General features: G+C 45.6%; 1 protein-coding gene across 1 annotated transcript in view; it reads left to right on the top strand.

The window, feature by feature from the left end:
* The window catches only part of CSMD2 (CUB and Sushi multiple domains 2), a 543,771-nt gene that overhangs the window by 502,961 nt on the left and 22,116 nt on the right, over positions 1 to 18,694 (top strand). The window contains 7 exon segments of the mRNA XM_043573327.1: positions 514 to 687; positions 5,155 to 5,337; positions 9,842 to 10,018; positions 11,239 to 11,418; positions 11,853 to 12,026; positions 16,583 to 16,756; positions 17,094 to 17,167. Coding sequence (XP_043429262.1) covers positions 514 to 687; positions 5,155 to 5,337; positions 9,842 to 10,018; positions 11,239 to 11,418; positions 11,853 to 12,026; positions 16,583 to 16,756; positions 17,094 to 17,167 — 1,136 coding nt within the window.

The following is an 18,694-nucleotide window of genomic DNA, read 5'->3' as shown; positions in this document are numbered from 1 at the left end:
TGGAGACAATTGATGTGGGCACCTGTACGATGCAGTTGGAAAAGGACTAGAACTGGCCCTTATTCCGGAAACTGTAGCCAATGCAGACAGTCGTAGGGTGACAGATCATCTGTTCTGTCTTATGTTTACTATGTGTGCCACCCTGCTGCCAGAGACACCTTGGGTATGTCCTACGGCAGTGAGGAAATAGAGAGCGGTGAGCACAAGAGGCAAAGAAGAAAGGAAATATATTATTGCATACCTGCTACATGCTGAGCAGTTTCCCACCTATTATCTTATTCAATTCATAAAAAAACAGTATTACTCTTCACTTCACAGATACGCAAAATGTATGGCAAATTGAGTAGGCATTGTCTGCTGATGCCAGGTAGGTGTGCCAGCAGGAAGCAAACTTCAATAGATACCCAAGGTTTCTCTTCTTCTCTGCCTGTCGCTACAGAAAGCCTAACATGTTTCCTATGATGATGATCCATCCCTGTGCAGAGTTGCTGACATATTCGCTTTTCCCCACAGTGGTGTCCTGCGGCCATCCGGGCTCCCCACCCCATGCCCAGATGTCCGGGGACAGCTATACTGTCGGAGCAGTCGTGCGTTACAGTTGCACCGGCAAGAGGACTCTGCTCGGAAATGCCACCCGTATGTGTGGGCTGGATGGACACTGGACTGGCTCCCTCCCCCACTGCTCAGGTAAGGAGCCTGGCATGATGGAGGAGGCTCCCATGGAACACTTGGCTGGTGGGAGATGGATGAGTTCCCAAGGTGTGAGTGTGACAGATGGACAGGAGGGAAGCCAACCTTTTGGACCCCCATCTTAACCTTCATAGGCAGAGAGCACAGCTATGAGAGGTCCCAACCAGACTTCAGCTTTTGGTGGTCTGAGCCCAGCTTCATCCCCTTCGTCTACTCTGGCCAAACCCGTACAGCCAAGAGATTACAAAACTAGGGAGGATGCAAGCTTGTGAGGTCCCCCTGTGACCAGAGTCCTATCCAGACATTTGTTTCCATAGGTTTCTGGGAAGACTTCAAGCCTCCCTGTTGCTGGGCCCAGGTCCAAACCCACTCCTGTGTTCTTTCTTTCCCTGTTTGGGACTCCAAAGCCCCAGCCTGCTTCCCTTACTTTCTTACCACTGCCTCTCCAACAGGTCTTATGTCAAGGCTGCCTAGTGGGATACAGGTCTCCACTACTGCCCTCACACACCAATCTCAGACTTTCTCTATTAATAAATTTGTTTTACTGTTAATCTCTACGGGGACACTGACATGTTTTCCGAAGAGCAAATGTAAGAAACTTCCATAGCTCTTATGTCCATATTATCCAAACCAGAAGTTTATCTGTAATGTCTTACCAGAACAAAATATTTGAAATTGAATTGTCTCACCAATGACAGAAATTACCAAGCAAAAGAATAGCACCCCTGATCTTGGTCTCCTTTCAGATGAGCCTTCCTGGCCCTCAAAGGGATCTCATAAAGAATGTCACCCCCAAGAAGGTAGTTCCTCATATAGCTTTTTGTTCCCCTAGGAAGCCCCCCTTGAAGCCCCTATCCCTTCCCATGCCAGACCCCCTCTAGTGGTAAGAATCCCAACCTTCTGTTGTTGACGCCTTCTCCTTGATTTGGGACCTCATCCACAAGACATGTAGCTATTCTTGCATTTTGAGCTCCTAGATGATCCTGTCTCCCAAAATTTAGGGCACTGCCAGAATATTGAACCAGATATTGGTTAGGTCTTCCCAGAAAGAAGAACTTCCTGAATACTGACCACTGTTTCAAAGGGCTGCTGGCTGCCCAGGACAATCTCAGACCTATCACTTATATTACCACCCAGGACTTTGGCCCCTCACTTTTATTAATCTCATTAATCATCCACTTCATGAACTGGGCAGGACTATGTATCAGCCACAGAGACTCCTTTAGCCCAGACTAGTGGAAAGCCTGTTAACCCATTCTGTTTGTACTTCTGGTGGAAGTGACTTGGGGAAGATAGCATGGAAAAGACAGAGTCATGTAAATTGAATCCTCCTGAGTTATCCATAGAGCAATTTCCAGGAGGAAAAGGAATTCCAAAGAGGAAAGACAGGCATTTCCCATCCATATGCCTGCCCAAGCATGCATTTGCACCAGTCCCTTCTATGAATCGTCCCTTTGCATAAAGTTCCTCCCTCTAGACGCTTCTCTAGGATATTGGGCCAATGGTGTTCTTAAAGCCAATTTTATCTATCTTGAGGATATTTTTTCTCCATGGGAAAGGGAAGTACAGAGTACAGGAGAAAGAAGCCAGAAAGAAAGCCTTGAGCCTCTACTGTCTGTTAGCAGGGGTAACCCAAACATACAGCCATTCTCCTGGCCCAAGGCATGGAATCCAGAATCTTTTCTCCTCAATGTAATTTCCCTTCTCTGGAGTTGTGTTAGCAGATGCTGGAAAATGACCTACTTGAAACAGTAGTGAAACAGTTCTTGTCTAGAAAACCTCCAAACCATTTCAACCCCAATTTCAAAATTTTGTGACTTCCTAAGCATTAGTCTTACATATGAAAGAAAGGGCTCTTCCTTGGCCACATCAAAGGTCAAGGGAGACTAGAAACAAGCTGACTCCCTGGGAACATGAAAAAGTAAGAAGCAAGAAAGGAACCATTAGAAGACATGGACCCCCCCCCCTCTTTAGGGGATGTGTTGCATTCAGTTGTTGATCCCTGACCTGAATATTCTGAAGAATAGTTCTCATGTGTATCCAACACTTCTCCTGTGTATCCATCAAGGATGACAAACACTTTGGAGATGAGAATCATGGGCAGAGTTTTGCTGGAGATCTCTGAGGACAGGATTAGAAGGGATTATAGTAGTGCTAAAGCTGAGGAATTAATAAATCTTAAATGCTTTAGATAAGAAAATGAGAGATGAGAAGAATAAGTAATTAGGAAGCAATGTTAGATATACATTGGTGAGTATAATATAATTCCTCCCTTCCTGAAATTTATAGATATCATCTTTAGCAATAGCATCTCCTGCCAGTCCTAAGAAATATGCATTCAGAAGTTCAGGGTCAAACTTCTGAGCCTCATTCTGTATGACCATACACCCAGGTGATGCATAACAGGTTTTAAGTCCCTGGGCCATCAGGACATGCAGAGATTTCTAGCATTTGAGAAATACATCAGGTTGTTCATTGCCCACCTCTGCAATGTCATCATCTTCCTGATATACCTCGTAGAGGGCCAACAGTTACCATCTGCCCTCATGGTACAATATTCTATCCTAGATTCCTATCACTGAAACAGATTCCTAAACACCACAGTGAGGACCATTCTGTCAGAATAGGCTCCTGGGGGGCACCTGGGTGGCTCAGTTGGTTAAGCATCCAATTCTTGATCTCAGATCAGGTCTTGATCTCAGAGTCGTAAGTTCAAGATCCATTTTGGGCTCCAAACTGGGTGTGGGGCCTACATTAAAAAAAAAAAAAAAGAATGAATGCTTTTGGGACGCCTGGGTGCCTCAGTTGGTTAAGTGTCCAACTCTTGATTTTGCCTCGGGTTATGATCTCATGGTCATTAGATCAAGCCCCACATTGGGTTCCATGCCGGGCATGGAGTCTGCTTAAGATAGATTCTCTCTCTCCCTCTCCCTCTGGCCCTCTCCCATTCACGTGCATGTGCGCTCTCTCCAAAAAAAAAAAAAAAAAAAGGAAAAGAATCAGCTCCTAGGACTGGAGAGTTCCATTCTCAGGCCTATTGTTCAGCAGGGCAGCTCCAGCTGAGGTCAGCTGGCCGGTGTGAGAATTAGTGTACTCACCATCAGAACTGCTTTCAATAGGGCCCAGTACTGCCTGTTGCATGAGCTACACCCTGGAAAAATTCAAAAAAGAAGAAAATCTAGCCAAATGTGGTGGGCCTTCTTTTTCCAAATGTTTGAGTTGAAGGTTGAATGAATCTCCCTTTTTTGGTAGAGAGCAACATGGGATTGTGTAGTATTCTCACAGACTGAAACTAAACTAGAAAAGGAAATAATTCCAAGATTGAGAAAAGACATAAATAGTAAATAGTGGGGTATACATGACTTAAATATTTATTTACTTCAAGAAACTAAATGCTCATTTAGACATTACCATTTGATGCCCACACATGTGGGTTCATGAGGAGATACATTCCACATCATCTTCTCATAAAGTTGCCATTTATTCCTTAATTTTCCTCTTCCTTCCTCACACTTAGCATGGCCTAGTCTGAGCTAATGATGTCTCCTATACATCTTCATATTATGAGGGGTCCTGGCTCCCACAAGCCTAGATCTTGTGGCTTTGTCTCTTGTTCTGTACCATCCTCCACCTCTTGGATCCTTAGCACTTTCTCGGGTGGATCTGTACAATATCAGGACCCAGATAAATGCAGAAATGTAGCAGGAGGCAAGGAGCAAAGAAAGAATGGAATGAGATGGTCTAAAACATTTCAACTAGAATTCACCAGTGTTGCATAATTTGTGAATAGGGAATCCTCCCAGGATCCAGATTCAAGCCAGGCTGTTGAGAAGACAAACCTACACTAAGGAGTTTAGACTTTAACCTGAGGGCAACAGGAAGCCAGTGGAGATATTTCAGCAGGAAAAAAAAAAAAAAAAAAGATCAGTGTTTGGTGGTTGTTCATTGTCTTCGTTTGAGGATAAAGTGGAAGGTGGGTTACAGGGAGAGTTTAGGAGATAAGGACATTAGTTGGGAGGCTCTCACAGTAGTTTGGGCAAAAGGACACTGGGCATCTGAGCTAAGATGCTGGAACTGGAAACAGAGAGGGCACAGAATCTGCAGATATTACAGAAAAGAGGTAAAAGGAAGAAGGAGATGCGGCCAGCTTGGACCACTGACATTCCACACGGGCATGGGCCAGAGGTCAAAGACCTGATCTCCACCACAGAGCCTTCCATCTACTTTCTTCCCTTGCTGCGTGGTCCCCAGGGATTCACCCATGACCTCAGACCTTTGTAGTGTCTGACTTCCGCATAGTAAGATAGGTAGTAAGGTAGTAAGTAAGGTTCAAGTAACTGGGGCAAGGCACACAGTCCATCTTCACCCTCCTTATTCCTGGGGTCCAATATCTTTCTCTCCCGGTTCCCCACTGCCACCTCTTCAATGCTGAAACAATGGGCTTTGTTTGCTTCTGGTCCACAGGAACCAGCATGGGAATCTGTGGTGACCCAGGGATCCCAGCACACGGCATCCGTTTGGGGGATAGCTTTGCCCCAGGCAGTCTGATGCGCTTCAGCTGTGAAGCTGGCCATGCCCTCCGGGGGTCATCTGAGCGGACCTGTCAAGCCAACGGCTCATGGAGCGGCACACAGCCTGAGTGTGGAGGTAATGTATGTGACCATTCTGCTTTTCCCCTTTGCCCAACCCCGGCTGCTCCTCCCCCGTCTTCCTATTCCCAAGCACCTGCCCTCACACTCGCAGACAAAATACATGGCCCCATTTGAACCCTTGGCCTGGAGGATAATGGTCATCAATAGGTAGTTCTCAGTCCTGCCCATTAGTGATCCAAAGATGAAAAGATTCCCTGAGCTCACCTAAGGAGGGAAGAAACCAGAAGGAACTAAGTTTAGCCTGTTTATTCATTTATTTCCCATTTACCTTCAACAATCACGTGCCAAATACTGTAGTAGGTGCTTGGGACACGACAGTGCCAAGACAGACACACCTCGCCCTCTTGGAGTTTAGTTTAAGGGAAGGGATTGTTTAACGAGCACCCAAAGTGCCAAAAGAAATACAAATCTAATTTTTGAAAGACCCTTTAAAGGTAATAGAAGCCCCTCCTGATGTTCCCTGGGGTGGGTCCAGTGGGGAAAATATATTTCTCCACACACTCCTAAATTTCTGAAAATAGCTTTATTTTAAAACCTCTCTCCCCAGAGTCTGACTTTTTGTAGCTGCTCCCTGGATCTCTCTCTGTCTCTCTTTAAAATACAGCCTGCATAGCACTCTCCTAGTTGGGAAGCTGAGTGTAAGGGTATATGACAAAGTGCTGGAAGAGGAAGGAGACCATATGAAATAGTCACCTAGCAAGGGGGGCGGGCAGGGAATAGAATAGGGATGTAGATCATTGCCAGGCAGCACCAAGGGCTCACTTAAGGAAAGAGGCCATTGATTTATTTTTTTTTTTTACATTTTTATATGAAATTGATTGTCAAGTTGGTTTCTATACAACACCCAGTGCTCATCCTCAACAGGTGCCCACCTCAATACCTATCACCCACTTTCCCCTCCCTCCCATCCCCCATCAACCCTCAGTTTATACTCAGTTTTCAAGAGTCTCCTATGGTTTGCCTCCTTCCACCTCTGTAACTTTTATTCCCCTTACCCTCCCCCATGGTCTTCTGTTAAGTTTCTCAGGATCCACATAAGAGTGAAAACATATGGTATCTGTCTTTCTCTGTATGACTTATTTCACTTAGCATAACACTCTCCAGTTCCATCCATGTTGCTACAAAAGGCCATATTTCATTCTTTCTCATTGCCAAGTAGTATTCCATTATACATATAAACCACATCTTCTTTATCTATTCATCACTTCTTTATTTTTTTTCAATATATGAAATTTATTGTCAAATTGGTTTCCATACAACACCCAGTGTTCATCCCAAAAGGTGCCCTCCTCAATACCCATCACCCACCCTCCCCTCCCTCCCACCCCCCATCAACCCTCAGTTTGTTCTCAGTTTTTAAGAGTCTCTTATGCTTTGGCTGTCTCCCACTCTAACCTCTTTTTTTTTTTTCTTTCCCCTCCTCCATGGGTTTCTGTTAAGTTTCTCAGGATCCACATAAGAGTGAAAACATATGGTATCTGTCTTTCTCTGTATGAGGCCATTGATTTAAAGTGAGAGTAGTCGGCATTGGCCTGTGTTTTTGTTCAGCCACATTTTGCTCCATAGGTGCAGGCACAGGGTAGGTGAAGTGTTAGGTATACAGTCGGGGTTTTATCAGGCAGCTAAGACGCTGGCAGCAAGTGGCCAGAGAGGTGCGGGTATATGCAAGGTGGGGATTATGATGGATCTTGGCTCCTGTGCTGGATAAGAAGGGAGCAGGATTATGAGTGGAAGAAGGGGCAGTGAAAAAGTGGTAGGATCAGTAGATGATAGGTCCCATTAGAACCAAAATATCTCCAGAGAATGAATCCCAGAAGGCTTGAGCTGGTCAGAGAATGGCTCTTGACATTGAGGTTGTGGAGTAGTTTTATAGAGCCAGGGAAGACATTCTGGCCCCTGATCAGGGGACCCCTTCCCACCAAAGGATACAGATGGAGCTAATGCCCTCTCCCACTTGTCTGCCTGAAGTCCTTTTTTTATAGTTTTTTTAAAATTTATTTATTTATTTTGAGAGAGAGAGAGAGAGAAAGAGAGAACACAGGAGGGGCAGAGAGAGAGAGAGGGACAAAGACAGAATCTCAAGCAGGCTCCACACTGTCAGCACAGAGCCCAATGTGGGGCTCAAACTCACAAACCATGAGATCAGGACCTGAGCCACGATCAAGAGTCAGACGCTTAACCAGCTGAGCCACCCAGGCATCCCTGGAAATCCTGCCTTTGAGGGTGCTTTTGCAAAGTTAGTTTCCATAGGAGTTTGCAGGCATAGTAAGAGGTTTGTAAAGTGTATCAACAGGGGGAGAATTTTGTGCATTGTTAAATATCCACTGTGACCCAGGTCTCCTTTCATGCCACTCAGATCCCAGCATGGACTCACGCACCATGTCAGGAGTGTTCAGGGAACAGAAAGTGGGTGGCTGAGAGTCTGGACCTGGAAGTGAATGCTTTTGGAATAAGTGTGTGTGTGTATGATATGTATATGATTCTTCATGACTTTCCTTAACAAGCTCCCACTTACCTTTCAAGGTACTACTCAGATTCCTATCTCCAGCCCCAATTATCTCCTCCCTTCTTAGTGTGTTTTTTTTCCTTCAAATATAACACTTATTACATCATATTTTAATTCAACTGTCTGTAGGTAGGTTCTTAAGATGGACTGAGCTCCTCAAGGGCAGGGGATATGATTACTACTGTGTTCCCAGCACCTAGGAAGCACAAATACTTGGTGAACCCATGGGTGTTAAGGCCTATCTGTTGTGCTCGTTAAAAAGGAATCATCTGTAGATTTGACTTTCAGACCACATGAATGTTGTATGTACTTAGTAAAGTAAAATTAAAGCAAAACCTAGAAAACAGCAATCTCTAAATATCAAAATCAAGATGAAAACAAATTAACCTAACTACATATTAAGTTGGTGATGTAATAACCCAGAGAATCATTTTAACTGACTGGAAAAATTGGCATTTGACTATGGCATATATATCCTAAGGATGGAGAATGGCAATGAAATCTTAAATTGTTTCTAGCAATCAGATCGTTAGTAATAATATTGATATTAATATTCTGAAACTACTTGAAAACAAAATTTGCCAAGATTTTCAGCATTAAAGAGATCTAATATAAAAATAAAGAAGTTAGGGAAAAACTCTTAATCCTAAATTTGGATTAATAATATCAGCATAAACTCATAATGAATTTTCAATTTACAAGTGTATTGTCCCAGCTCTACCCATTCTAAAAGTCTAGTATCAACAATGATCTCATAGCAATGAGTACCCTTAACTTTCAGATTATGGTTTTTGAATCCATTCTCTGTTAAGAGGAACCAGAGCTCTCTAGACAAATGGCTGATTCTAGGACTAGGGCAGAATATATAACATGAACATGACACATCTTATCACTCCAGGGAGGAATCTACCACAGACAAGTGAGATCATGTCAAAGGAATGTAGGAGCCAACTTGGAGAGGCTCCCCTAGTCAAAGATGGGATAACTTAAGCATCAATAATAATAGTGGCAATGGGAGGCAACATATAAGTTTTAAATCCATACAGCCAAATGACTATTGGTCACCACTGGATCTTGCTAGGAAACCAAATCATTATCTGACATCTGATTTAAAAAAAAAAATCAAGCATTATCCAGCCTTCCTTTATGAATTATATCTTAGGGTAAGCAAATATTTGATGATGGGCAAGTTCTTGATTAAAGAACTCTAGCTAATGCAGAAAGAGTGATAGAGCTAGTATCACCATTTTCTGTCCCCTAATGAAATAATAAATCAACAGTCAGCAATTGCTGCTTAAATCAGTAAGTGAAACCCAATGGCAACTTTGTAATGCCAGACTGGGTGGACAAGCCTGAACCCAATGATCAGCCTTGCCATCCTGAACCAGGAAACAACCAAACATGCTGTGCCCCTTGGTGCAATACAGTAGGAAAGACAGAACCACCTATGAAGTACCCTTGCCAGGAAGCAGAACTTGACTACAGGAACTGCAGGGGACAGAGCAATAAGTCAAACGATACCTCACTGGTGGAGTTAGCAACATCTGGAAAGTAGGAAACTCCACTGGAGAAATGCCCTGGTTTCTGTACAGATAAATTATAGGAGAGGTAACAGGATTCTCTGAATTCAAAGAGTCTTAGAGACATGCCCATCAGATGTCATATTTGAATCATGATTCAAAGAAATCAACTGTAAAAAAAAGAGGGGGGGGGTCGACAATTGAGGAAATTAAGGAAACTAAGCTCTGATTGGATATTTGGTAATATTAAGGAATTATTTAAAATTTTAGGTGGGATGATAAAATAGATATAGTCTTTACTTTTTAGAAATTAAAAAAAAAATTCATTCAGATCTCATCTTGAAAGCAGCATGAGAGACATTTCAATCACAGGGTTCTTATAGGGCACGTGATTTGCACTCTGGGCCGTTCTCAGTCCCCCGGGTGACACCTCTCCTTGTTCTGGTGAATAATGTGCTCCTCTGGCTTCCTAGTGATCTCTTGTGGGAACCCTGGTACTCCAAGCAATGCCAGAGTCATGTTCAGTGATGGCCTGGGCTTCTCCAGCTCCATCGTCTATGAATGCCGGGAAGGCTACTACGCCACGGGCCTGCTCAGCCGACACTGCTCGGTCAATGGCACCTGGACAGGCAGTGACCCAGAGTGCATAGGTAAGATCCCAGGCCCTCTGGTCTCCATGGCAAGTGGTAGCCAAGGCAACTGGTCTCCTCCATGCCAAAGAAGGCTGTGTGTGGGAGATTGGGAGGCTGGCTACATTGGGGAACCCATCTCTGAATGATGGTGTCTAATTATTCAGCACAGACTGTGTGACCACCACTGAGCTGAGGGTCTTGTTTTATATACATTGTGCCATTTGACCAGTAGCTACTGTGAGCCCCACTTACATATGATGTGACCAAGGCTCGGGGAGGTTAAGAATATATACGTTTGCTATTTCTCAGGCTCTAGCCTGTTCCTTGGCCATTCTTGTTCTCTTTTAAAACAAACTCCCCAGGCTCAGCCTGATTCTCTTCCCACTTTAAAGCTGCCACCGTCTGCCATCTTTGTGGGTTCCTCTCAGCCTTGGACCCATTCCCCACCCACCCCGAGCCTGGCTCCCAAGCCTGGGATAGCTCCACTGCTCCCCTTTCCTGCTCCCCTTTCCTGCTCCCCTCAGGGGCAGGCCCAGACCTTTCTCCTCGGGAAGGATGTCACTGTCACTGTGGGACCCAGATGGAGGGAAGGGATGAGATAAAGGAATCTGAAAACACGGCCCCTTTCCAAGCCCTGGCTTATAACTTCAAGCTCTGACTAAATCCCCATGTCAAGTTCACTTCTGTTGGGAGGCCAGAGCTCACCAAACCCCACCCTCACTTGATACTGTAACAAAGATACAGCCATTGCAAGGTCACAAGGCCCTGCTTCTAAGCCGCTGGCCCTACAGGGGCCTCCTAAGCAGAACAACAAGTAGTGACATGCGCCCCTCAGCAGACAAATTGTCCTGTGAGGCCCAATAACACAGTTAGGCTTATCAACCTGAAAACTTCCCTCTCTGGGCGCCAGCCTCATTTAGGAGCTAAGGCCTCTGGGTACTTCCTCTTAGAAGGGGTGGGCTTTAAATAAGGATGGTCTTCATAGCCCAGGTTGCTGGGATGCATAAGAATGGTGTGGGTGAAGACAGTGGGGATGCAGGAAGGCCTTTGCAGACTTGATCAAAGTGACTTTAGAACAGGCAATACTGAACCAGGAGTCTGTGAGAAGACAGGGCATCCCTGATCTGACCCTCTTCCCTCCTGGACATGTGCAGGGAACACCAGGGATGGTACTGGAATGCTGGGGAGAAACAGGGTCTGTACTGAAAGCGAACAATGCTTTATTTCCCTTATCCCAGTCATAAACTGTGGTGACCCTGGGATTCCAGCCAATGGCCTCCGGCTGGGCAATGACTTCAGGTACAACAAAACTGTGACATATCAGTGCATCCCTGGCTACATGATGGAGTCACATAGGGTGTCTGTGCTGAGCTGCACCAAGGACCGGACATGGAATGGTACCAAGCCAGTCTGCAAAGGTGTGTCTGAGGGCTGCACATGTGGACAGAGGGCCAAAGAAGATACAAAAGTGAGACATGGGCCTTGAACATGTAGAAGGGAGGGAGGTGACAAGTCAGAGCCCTAATAACATCCTATCATGGGGGGTGTGAGGTGAGGACTGGTCCCTGAACATCTGCAAGGAGAGAGTCAGAGGTACCAAGGTAAGGCCTGGGCTTTGAACATCAAAGGGAGGGCCATGCAAAGAGAGGAGTGGGTCGTCACACTTGAGGGCATTGTAAAATGCAAAAGGACCCTGGCTCCCAAAGTAAGAGGGGGCATTCCTGATTCTCCCTGCTTAACCCAGAGTCCCAGAGGGTTCAGGGTAGCTGGTGACATCGGAGCTGGGTGAGTGGGGCCTGGTTTCCTAGGATGGCACCAGAACTCAGCATGCTTTGGTCTTCCCCTCCCCCAGCTATCATATGCAAACCGCCTCAGCTCATCCCCAATGGGAAAGTGGTGGGGTCTGACTTCATGTGGGGCTCAAGCGTGACGTATGCCTGCCTGGAGGGGTACCAGCTGTCCCTGCCTGCGGTGCTCACCTGTGAAGGGAATGGATCCTGGACTGGAGAGTTGCCTCAGTGTTTCCGTAAGTTGCTCACCAGGGCCTTTGTGCATCTTATCTGCTGGCTCCTGCCCGTTCCCACCTCAGAGCTTTGCTACTGGAAGGCCTAGAATAGGTAGTGCCCTCCCCAAAATCAGGGGCGAGCTTTGTCAGAGATGCTATTAGAGGGGATTTAAAGGAAAATAAGGAGAATATCCTAACTGAGCTCTGGCTGTGGACACTGTGGAGTGACATTGGAAGGAAATGAAGCTGGAGATAAGGGAAGTGTTTCTTAACATGAAACGTTGTTCGCTGGATAGGATAGTTCCCAAAGATCTGGAAGGGACCCATGCTGGAAATGTATGTGTCTTTATGGAAAATAGCCTGTGCAGAAAAGATTCCTGGAGCATTCATGACTTTTTGGTGAAAGAGTTTATTTCTTATCCACCTGGCCTAATTTTGTCCCCAGGAGCCCGATTCCATCCCATTTTATTTTTATTTTTATCCATTATATATATTCATTATATATAATGAATAAATATATATCCATTATATTTATCCCATTTATTTTTATTCCCTTATTCTTGTCATAGCACATAATTGGGCCCTAGAAGGTTTTGTTGGTGCCCATGCTTTAGACAAACACTAGGACCTATTTTTTTCTACTTGGCATTTATCTAATTCTGTAGAAAACTACCAACATACCCATGACATTGTTTGGGTGCCTCTGAAAATTCACTTCCATTTGGGAAATTTCAGCAGGAACTAGAACCAGCAGCTCAAAAAGTGGATGCAAGAAAGGCAGCATTTAATGCACGGTTAACCCCTCAGGCCTTTGCACACCTTCAGAAAAACATTAGGAAGGTAACAAGTTCAGGGTTGCATGTAGACTCAGAAACCTTGCTTTTCTTCCTAAGAAATAGCCAAATTGCTTTTGAACAATGAATTATGGTCATCATAAAAAAAAAAAAAAAGTACCGTATCTGAAAATACAAAGAAGAATGTAATTGTCATCTGAACTCTCACTTCCCAAAGATAACCCAGGTTAAGTTCTTGGCTGTGCTTCCACACCGACCGCAACGCTTTCTTACATAGATAGCAGGAGGTGTGCAGTTTTCCGTAAACGGTTTGGAATCATGCTGTGCTTACTAGTTCATGACTTGTCTTCCCTGATGGGCCGTCACCACCTTTCTCCATCACTCGATACGGATCTACACATCATCATGTGTAATAGCATAAAGCATTTCTTTGTTGTAGATACCACAACTGGTTTAATCTTCTCCTACTGGTGATGAATTTAGGTTTCTCCAGTTTTAATCTTGTTAGAAGCAGTCCTGCAATAAATGTTCTTGAGGATAGCATCTCCTCACTCTTGTGATGAAGTCCTAAGAGAGAGAAAATGCTGAACCAACAGGCGTGCACTCTCTACATCCTGACACCTGTTGCCAAACTGTCTTCTAGAAAGCACACTCACACTCCCGCCAGCAGTTTATGAGAATATGTCTTGACTCACATCCTCATTAACAATGGATTTTGCCAATATGTTTTAATATTTACTAGCCCAAGAAGTTTTAAAAGGTATCTCATTGTTTTCTTTGGCCTCACCTTCCTTATCAGCAAGATGGAGCCGTTCTTTCTTTGTCATCCATTTGTACTTGCTCATTGAGCTGCCTCTTCTGGATTTGGCGACATCTGGTCAACTCGGCCTGTAACTGACTTCTGATTGGTTAGGCTAGACTCACCAGCTTCCATAGAGGATTCTGCCAGCATAGCCTGCTGGTCCTGCTTCCATTTTATTTTGGTTATGTTTATGAACCTCTTGACTCCGTGCACATACTCACATTCATATCATAGCATCAAGGGTGTTCTTCATGCTTGAAGTGGTATCTTTGGGAGCTTTGCCTTTGGTAGCCCATTTTCTTGTAGATTGCTGGTAAGAAGTCAGATATCTTTATTTCTCACCCACTGTGCTCCACAACATATTTACCATGGCCAAGTGGCTGACCACTGAGGTGTGCAGTAAACCGTGGAATTCTTATCACTGGTTCATACTTTGCATCTGGGCCTCCCACAGTTCTTGGTGCTTCCTCTTCCCTCCTCCAGATTGCATCTCTTCCTCTGTAGACCTGCTTCTCAAACCTGGTCATTCTCTTGCTGTATTATTGCAAATGTATCCTCGTAACACCATTCTTCCTCATAGAACTCCCTAAACATGGTCAAGGATTTTGTCCCCATACTGTAGCAGATCAGGATCAATTCATTTTCAGCCTCACCCACTTTCTACATGTTCCCCAGATCCACTCAGCTCTTTCCATGCTACCTTCTCATTTGGCTGGGCCGCACCCCTGTTTTTAAGAAAGAGCTTCTCAACTTGACTTCTCCCTGCCGCCCTGCCACCCCCGATTGCACCATTTCCAAATGTGCAACTTCCATTTCTTCTCCTGAGTATCTAATGCACTTGTGTACTTTCAGTCAATTTTGTTGATGCTCAAGCCATGTTACTGAAAATTGGTACCTTTCATCTTTTACACCCTCCTGTGTTATCTGACTTAGATTCCAAGATCTCAGAAGGCAGGGCTCATGCCTGCAGACTTATTTGCCTCCAGCAACAGCAGAAAATCAGGAGCTGAAAGGTGTTTAATAAATGGTCTTTGAAAGTTAATAGAGAAGGAAGTGAATCTAACTCAAAGCAAAATAGGAATGAGGAAGAAGAGTCACCCTGGGCCTTTAGCTCTGCTCTGATTACCCACATGTGAACTCATCCACTGAGAGGTCACAGCACATCAGTACATCCATACAGACAACATTTTACATTTCGCAGTGCTTTGTGTTGCCTCCTCAAGGGACGTTTGCACACATGGTCACATCTGATGCTCACAACGACATATCCTGGGAGGTGGGCAGGAGAAGTCCCTTCTCTGGTGGCTGGTGGGGAAGATGAGGCTCAGAAAAAGGACCTGACATAGCGAGTGAGTGACAGAGTCTAGTCTGAAAACAATCATCGATCCAATTTTCTCTGAAACTCTCACTCAAATTTATAGCTCATGCTATCACCACTAGCACTTTGAAGACAGGAGAAAAGAATAGACATAAAATTTAATTTTTCATTTTATACTGCTTCAATAAATGGAACTTCAGAGCCACATATGATCGACATGAGGCCCTTTCTTTTAAGCGGAGCACATTAACAGTGTGAAGACCCATCCGGCTGCTCCCCACAGCAGCTGGTTTGTTCGGGGCTTGGCGATTTGTAGAACTGCCACAGCAAGTGTTTACAGAAAAGAAGTGCAAGTTGAGCGTGCTTTCCGACCAACACGACACAAGAGTGCTGGCGGTCCCCTGGGCCTACTCACACCACACCACACACCACTGGTTGTTTATTATCTTTGGGCTTGATAGCTGTTTCAAAGTATATTGATTCAGGGTGCCTGGGTGGCTCCGCTGGCTAAGCCTCCGACTTCGGCTCAGGTCACGATCTCCCAGTTTGTGGGTTCAAGCCCCGCATCAGCCTCTGTGTTTACAAGCTTGGAGCCTGGAGCTTGCTTTGGATTCTGTGTCTCCCTCTCTCTCCGCCTCTCCCCTGCTCAAGAGCTCTCTCCCTCAAAAAAAACCAAACATTTAAAAAAAATTTTTAATAAATAAAAGTATATTGGTTCTAAGAACAAAACTACAGGTAGAATCCCTTTGTGCTTATTTTAAAAGGCATCAAAATCACTCTTGCAGGCAACCCCCTTTAAAACACAGGTCTGTTTCTGCAACGTCCTAAGGAAATAAGAATTTTTAGTAAACTATGTATGCAAACGCTTAAGACAGTGAGCTGAAGGGACAGAAGAGGGGCCTGCCTTTATTCTATTTGCTGTCACACAATTTGAATTTGGTAATCATTCTTTAGTGAATCTCCCTGATGACCTCAATGAAATGGGCACATTCATACACTACTCACTGCAGCTTAAATGCACTCTTTGGAAAGCCATTTCCAGTCCACGTCAAGACCTGTAAACACGTTGAAACCTTTAAACATACGAAGTCCTAGAGAATCCCCCTAAGAAAACACTACCAGGGAAAGAATAGCCCTATAACATCTAAGGTTATAATAATAGAAAATAGCTAATACAAATGATTAGCTATGATAAACTACAGTTACGGCACAACCTTTCATTGCATACGTGGCCAGTTGTGATAACGGTGTCATTAACATGGAGAGTGTTTACATGCTAATAAGCAAACAAAGCAGGGTTTACAACACTTGGACATCGGGTTCACAGCCACGCCCAAGGTTACATACAGCCGAGCGTAGGCTAGAAGAGAATGAGCATCAAAATGGAAAAAAAGTTTCGGTAGTGAGTTTTAGCTTATTTTTTCTCAACGTTCTACACTTCCTAGAACATTACTTCATTACTTGGGGGATTATTAACAAGCAGTTTGAATATGGAAAGGAGAGGAAGCACACGGCAGCATGTGTGAGAGGCAAGTGTGATCTTTTCCCCGGGGCTGCCCCCGTGTGCAGAGTTCAAGTAGAACCAGGAGGAGAGCCAGCCTGGGGTGGCAGACTGGGTTCTAGAAAGCAACTTAGACCTGCCTTTCTCCCTTCGTCTTTCCAGCCGTGTTCTGCGGAGATCCTGGCGTCCCAGCCCATGGGAGGAGAGAGGACCGAGGCTTCTCCTACAGGTCGTCTGTCTCCTTCTCCTGCCAGCCCCCTCTGGTGCTGGTGGGCTCACCACGGAGGTTTTGCCAGTCAGACGGGACGTGGAGTGGCACCCAGCCCAGCTGCATAGGTAAGAGGTGGTCTGGGGCAGAGTGTCCCAGCTGGTGGGCATCCTTCTCTCAGGCCCAAGATGATGCCTTTCCTTCCCTGTCTTCAGTGCTCTCATTTGCAAAAGGGAACAAGTCCTCCTCTGAGCTTCTTAAAGCAGGGTGTGATATTGAAATAGCCAGAGTGAACTTGCTTCCGGGGATCACATAGCCCGGGGGTATGACTCGGGTGGAGATACCAACAGGTGGGGGAGGCAGGATCTGGCTCCATTTTCCCCTCCTACCCCTATTTCTCAGAGTGAGCGGAGGCGATGAAAGCTTCAGTGCCCGTGTGGTCTGTTTCTCTGTTTTGCAATCCAGACCCAACGCTGACCATGTGCGCAGACCCCGGTGTGCCGCAGTTTGGGATACAGAACAATTCCCAGGGATACCAGGTAATGAGGTCAGCCAAGATCGGGCCTTCCTGCCTCCTGTCCCTTCACATCGCTGTCAGCCTCGAAAGACTCAGGGATCTTCCCTGGGGCAGCACCAGTGGGACACAAAACCTTGGAAGCTGGAGACAGGAAGCGCTCTGCCTCTTTGAACCGTGCCACACAGGAGCCCATTCAGAAACAGAAGGCACTTACACCAATCCAAAAACCTGATGTGGGAGAGCAGATTCTCACATACTGACAGCACCACTTCCCAGCAGGCCCATGTAGTTGGGGCGGGTGGTTATGGAAAGACAGAGATGAGTGAGACAGATAACCTTCTGTCCTCACGGCACATATCCCCTACTCACAGACACAGGGCTTAGACAGAGTGGCAGGAGCGAGCAGATGCCACACGGGAGGCAGGCTCCATGGACACCTTCCAGGAGGATACAGGCTTCATGGACACATCTCAGAATGAGCTTCAAGGAGAAGGAAGGGATTTGGACAGCCATGGATGGGATGCACAGAATAGAGAACAGGAAGCAGGAAAGTACGGTTGTGTTCAAGGTGGGACGATTAACTGGAGCCCAAGATGTGCCCAGAAGAAATGGCACATTGGGATCCAGCCAAGGAATGTGACTCATTCACTCAATCTGCATTCATTTAACAAATATTTAGCGGCGTAACCTCTCCAGGTGCTAGGAATACAGTGGGAACAAGACAGGCCAGGTGCCCGCTCTAGGAAGCTCTCCATTTGGTGACAATAAACAGGATAATTTCTGACAACAATAAGCACTACGTACCATATAATATAAAGGGGCGTGATGGGGTGGGTTGCTATTTTAGGAAGCGGGGTGAGGGAAGAGGCCTCCTGAACTTGAACTGTGGCCTCTGTGATGAGAAGGGCCAGCCCTGGGCAGAGCTGGGTGGGTATTTCTGGCAGAGGGAGCAGCCAGTGCAGAGGGGTGTCAAGGCAGGGGAGTGCTTAGCAGGTTGGAGGACTGGTAGGTGGGCGAGCCAGCAAGTCCGGAGCATTGTGAACAGAGGAGAAGAGGCCAGAGAGCTGGGTGAGGTTTGGAAACGGGGCACTGTCTTATAAAGTTAAATATTCACACATGCTGTGACCCAAGAGCTCCATTCCTGGAAACTAACCCCAAAGACACTCTTGCACATGTTACCAAAACATGAGAAAAATTGTGGTAAAGTCACACAATGGTGTATTAGCAGGGCAGATGAATGCACTACAGCTCTACGCAATGCAGTCAGGGGGGAGCCCTGGTGGCTCAGTCGGTTAAGCACCCGACTCTGAATATCAGCCCATAATATCAGCCCAAGTCACGATCTCACTGTTCATGAGTTCAAGCCCTGTGTCAGGCTCTGCACTGACAGTGTGGAGCCTGCTCAGGATTCTCTCTCCCTCTCTTCCTGCCCCTCCCCACTCTCCTTCTCTCTCTCTCTCTCTCTCTCTCTCTCTCTCTCTCTCTGTGTCCATGTCTCAAAATAAATTTAGAAAACTTTTTTTAAAAAAGAAACATAGTATGGGGCGCC

The sequence above is a fragment of the Prionailurus bengalensis genome, chromosome C1 (genome assembly GCF_016509475.1).
Source record: "Prionailurus bengalensis isolate Pbe53 chromosome C1, Fcat_Pben_1.1_paternal_pri, whole genome shotgun sequence".
In the NCBI taxonomy this organism is placed as follows: domain Eukaryota; kingdom Metazoa; phylum Chordata; class Mammalia; order Carnivora; family Felidae; genus Prionailurus; species Prionailurus bengalensis.
Note: the sequence above shows the minus strand (reverse complement) of the source record. Positions and strands in the feature narration are given on the sequence as shown.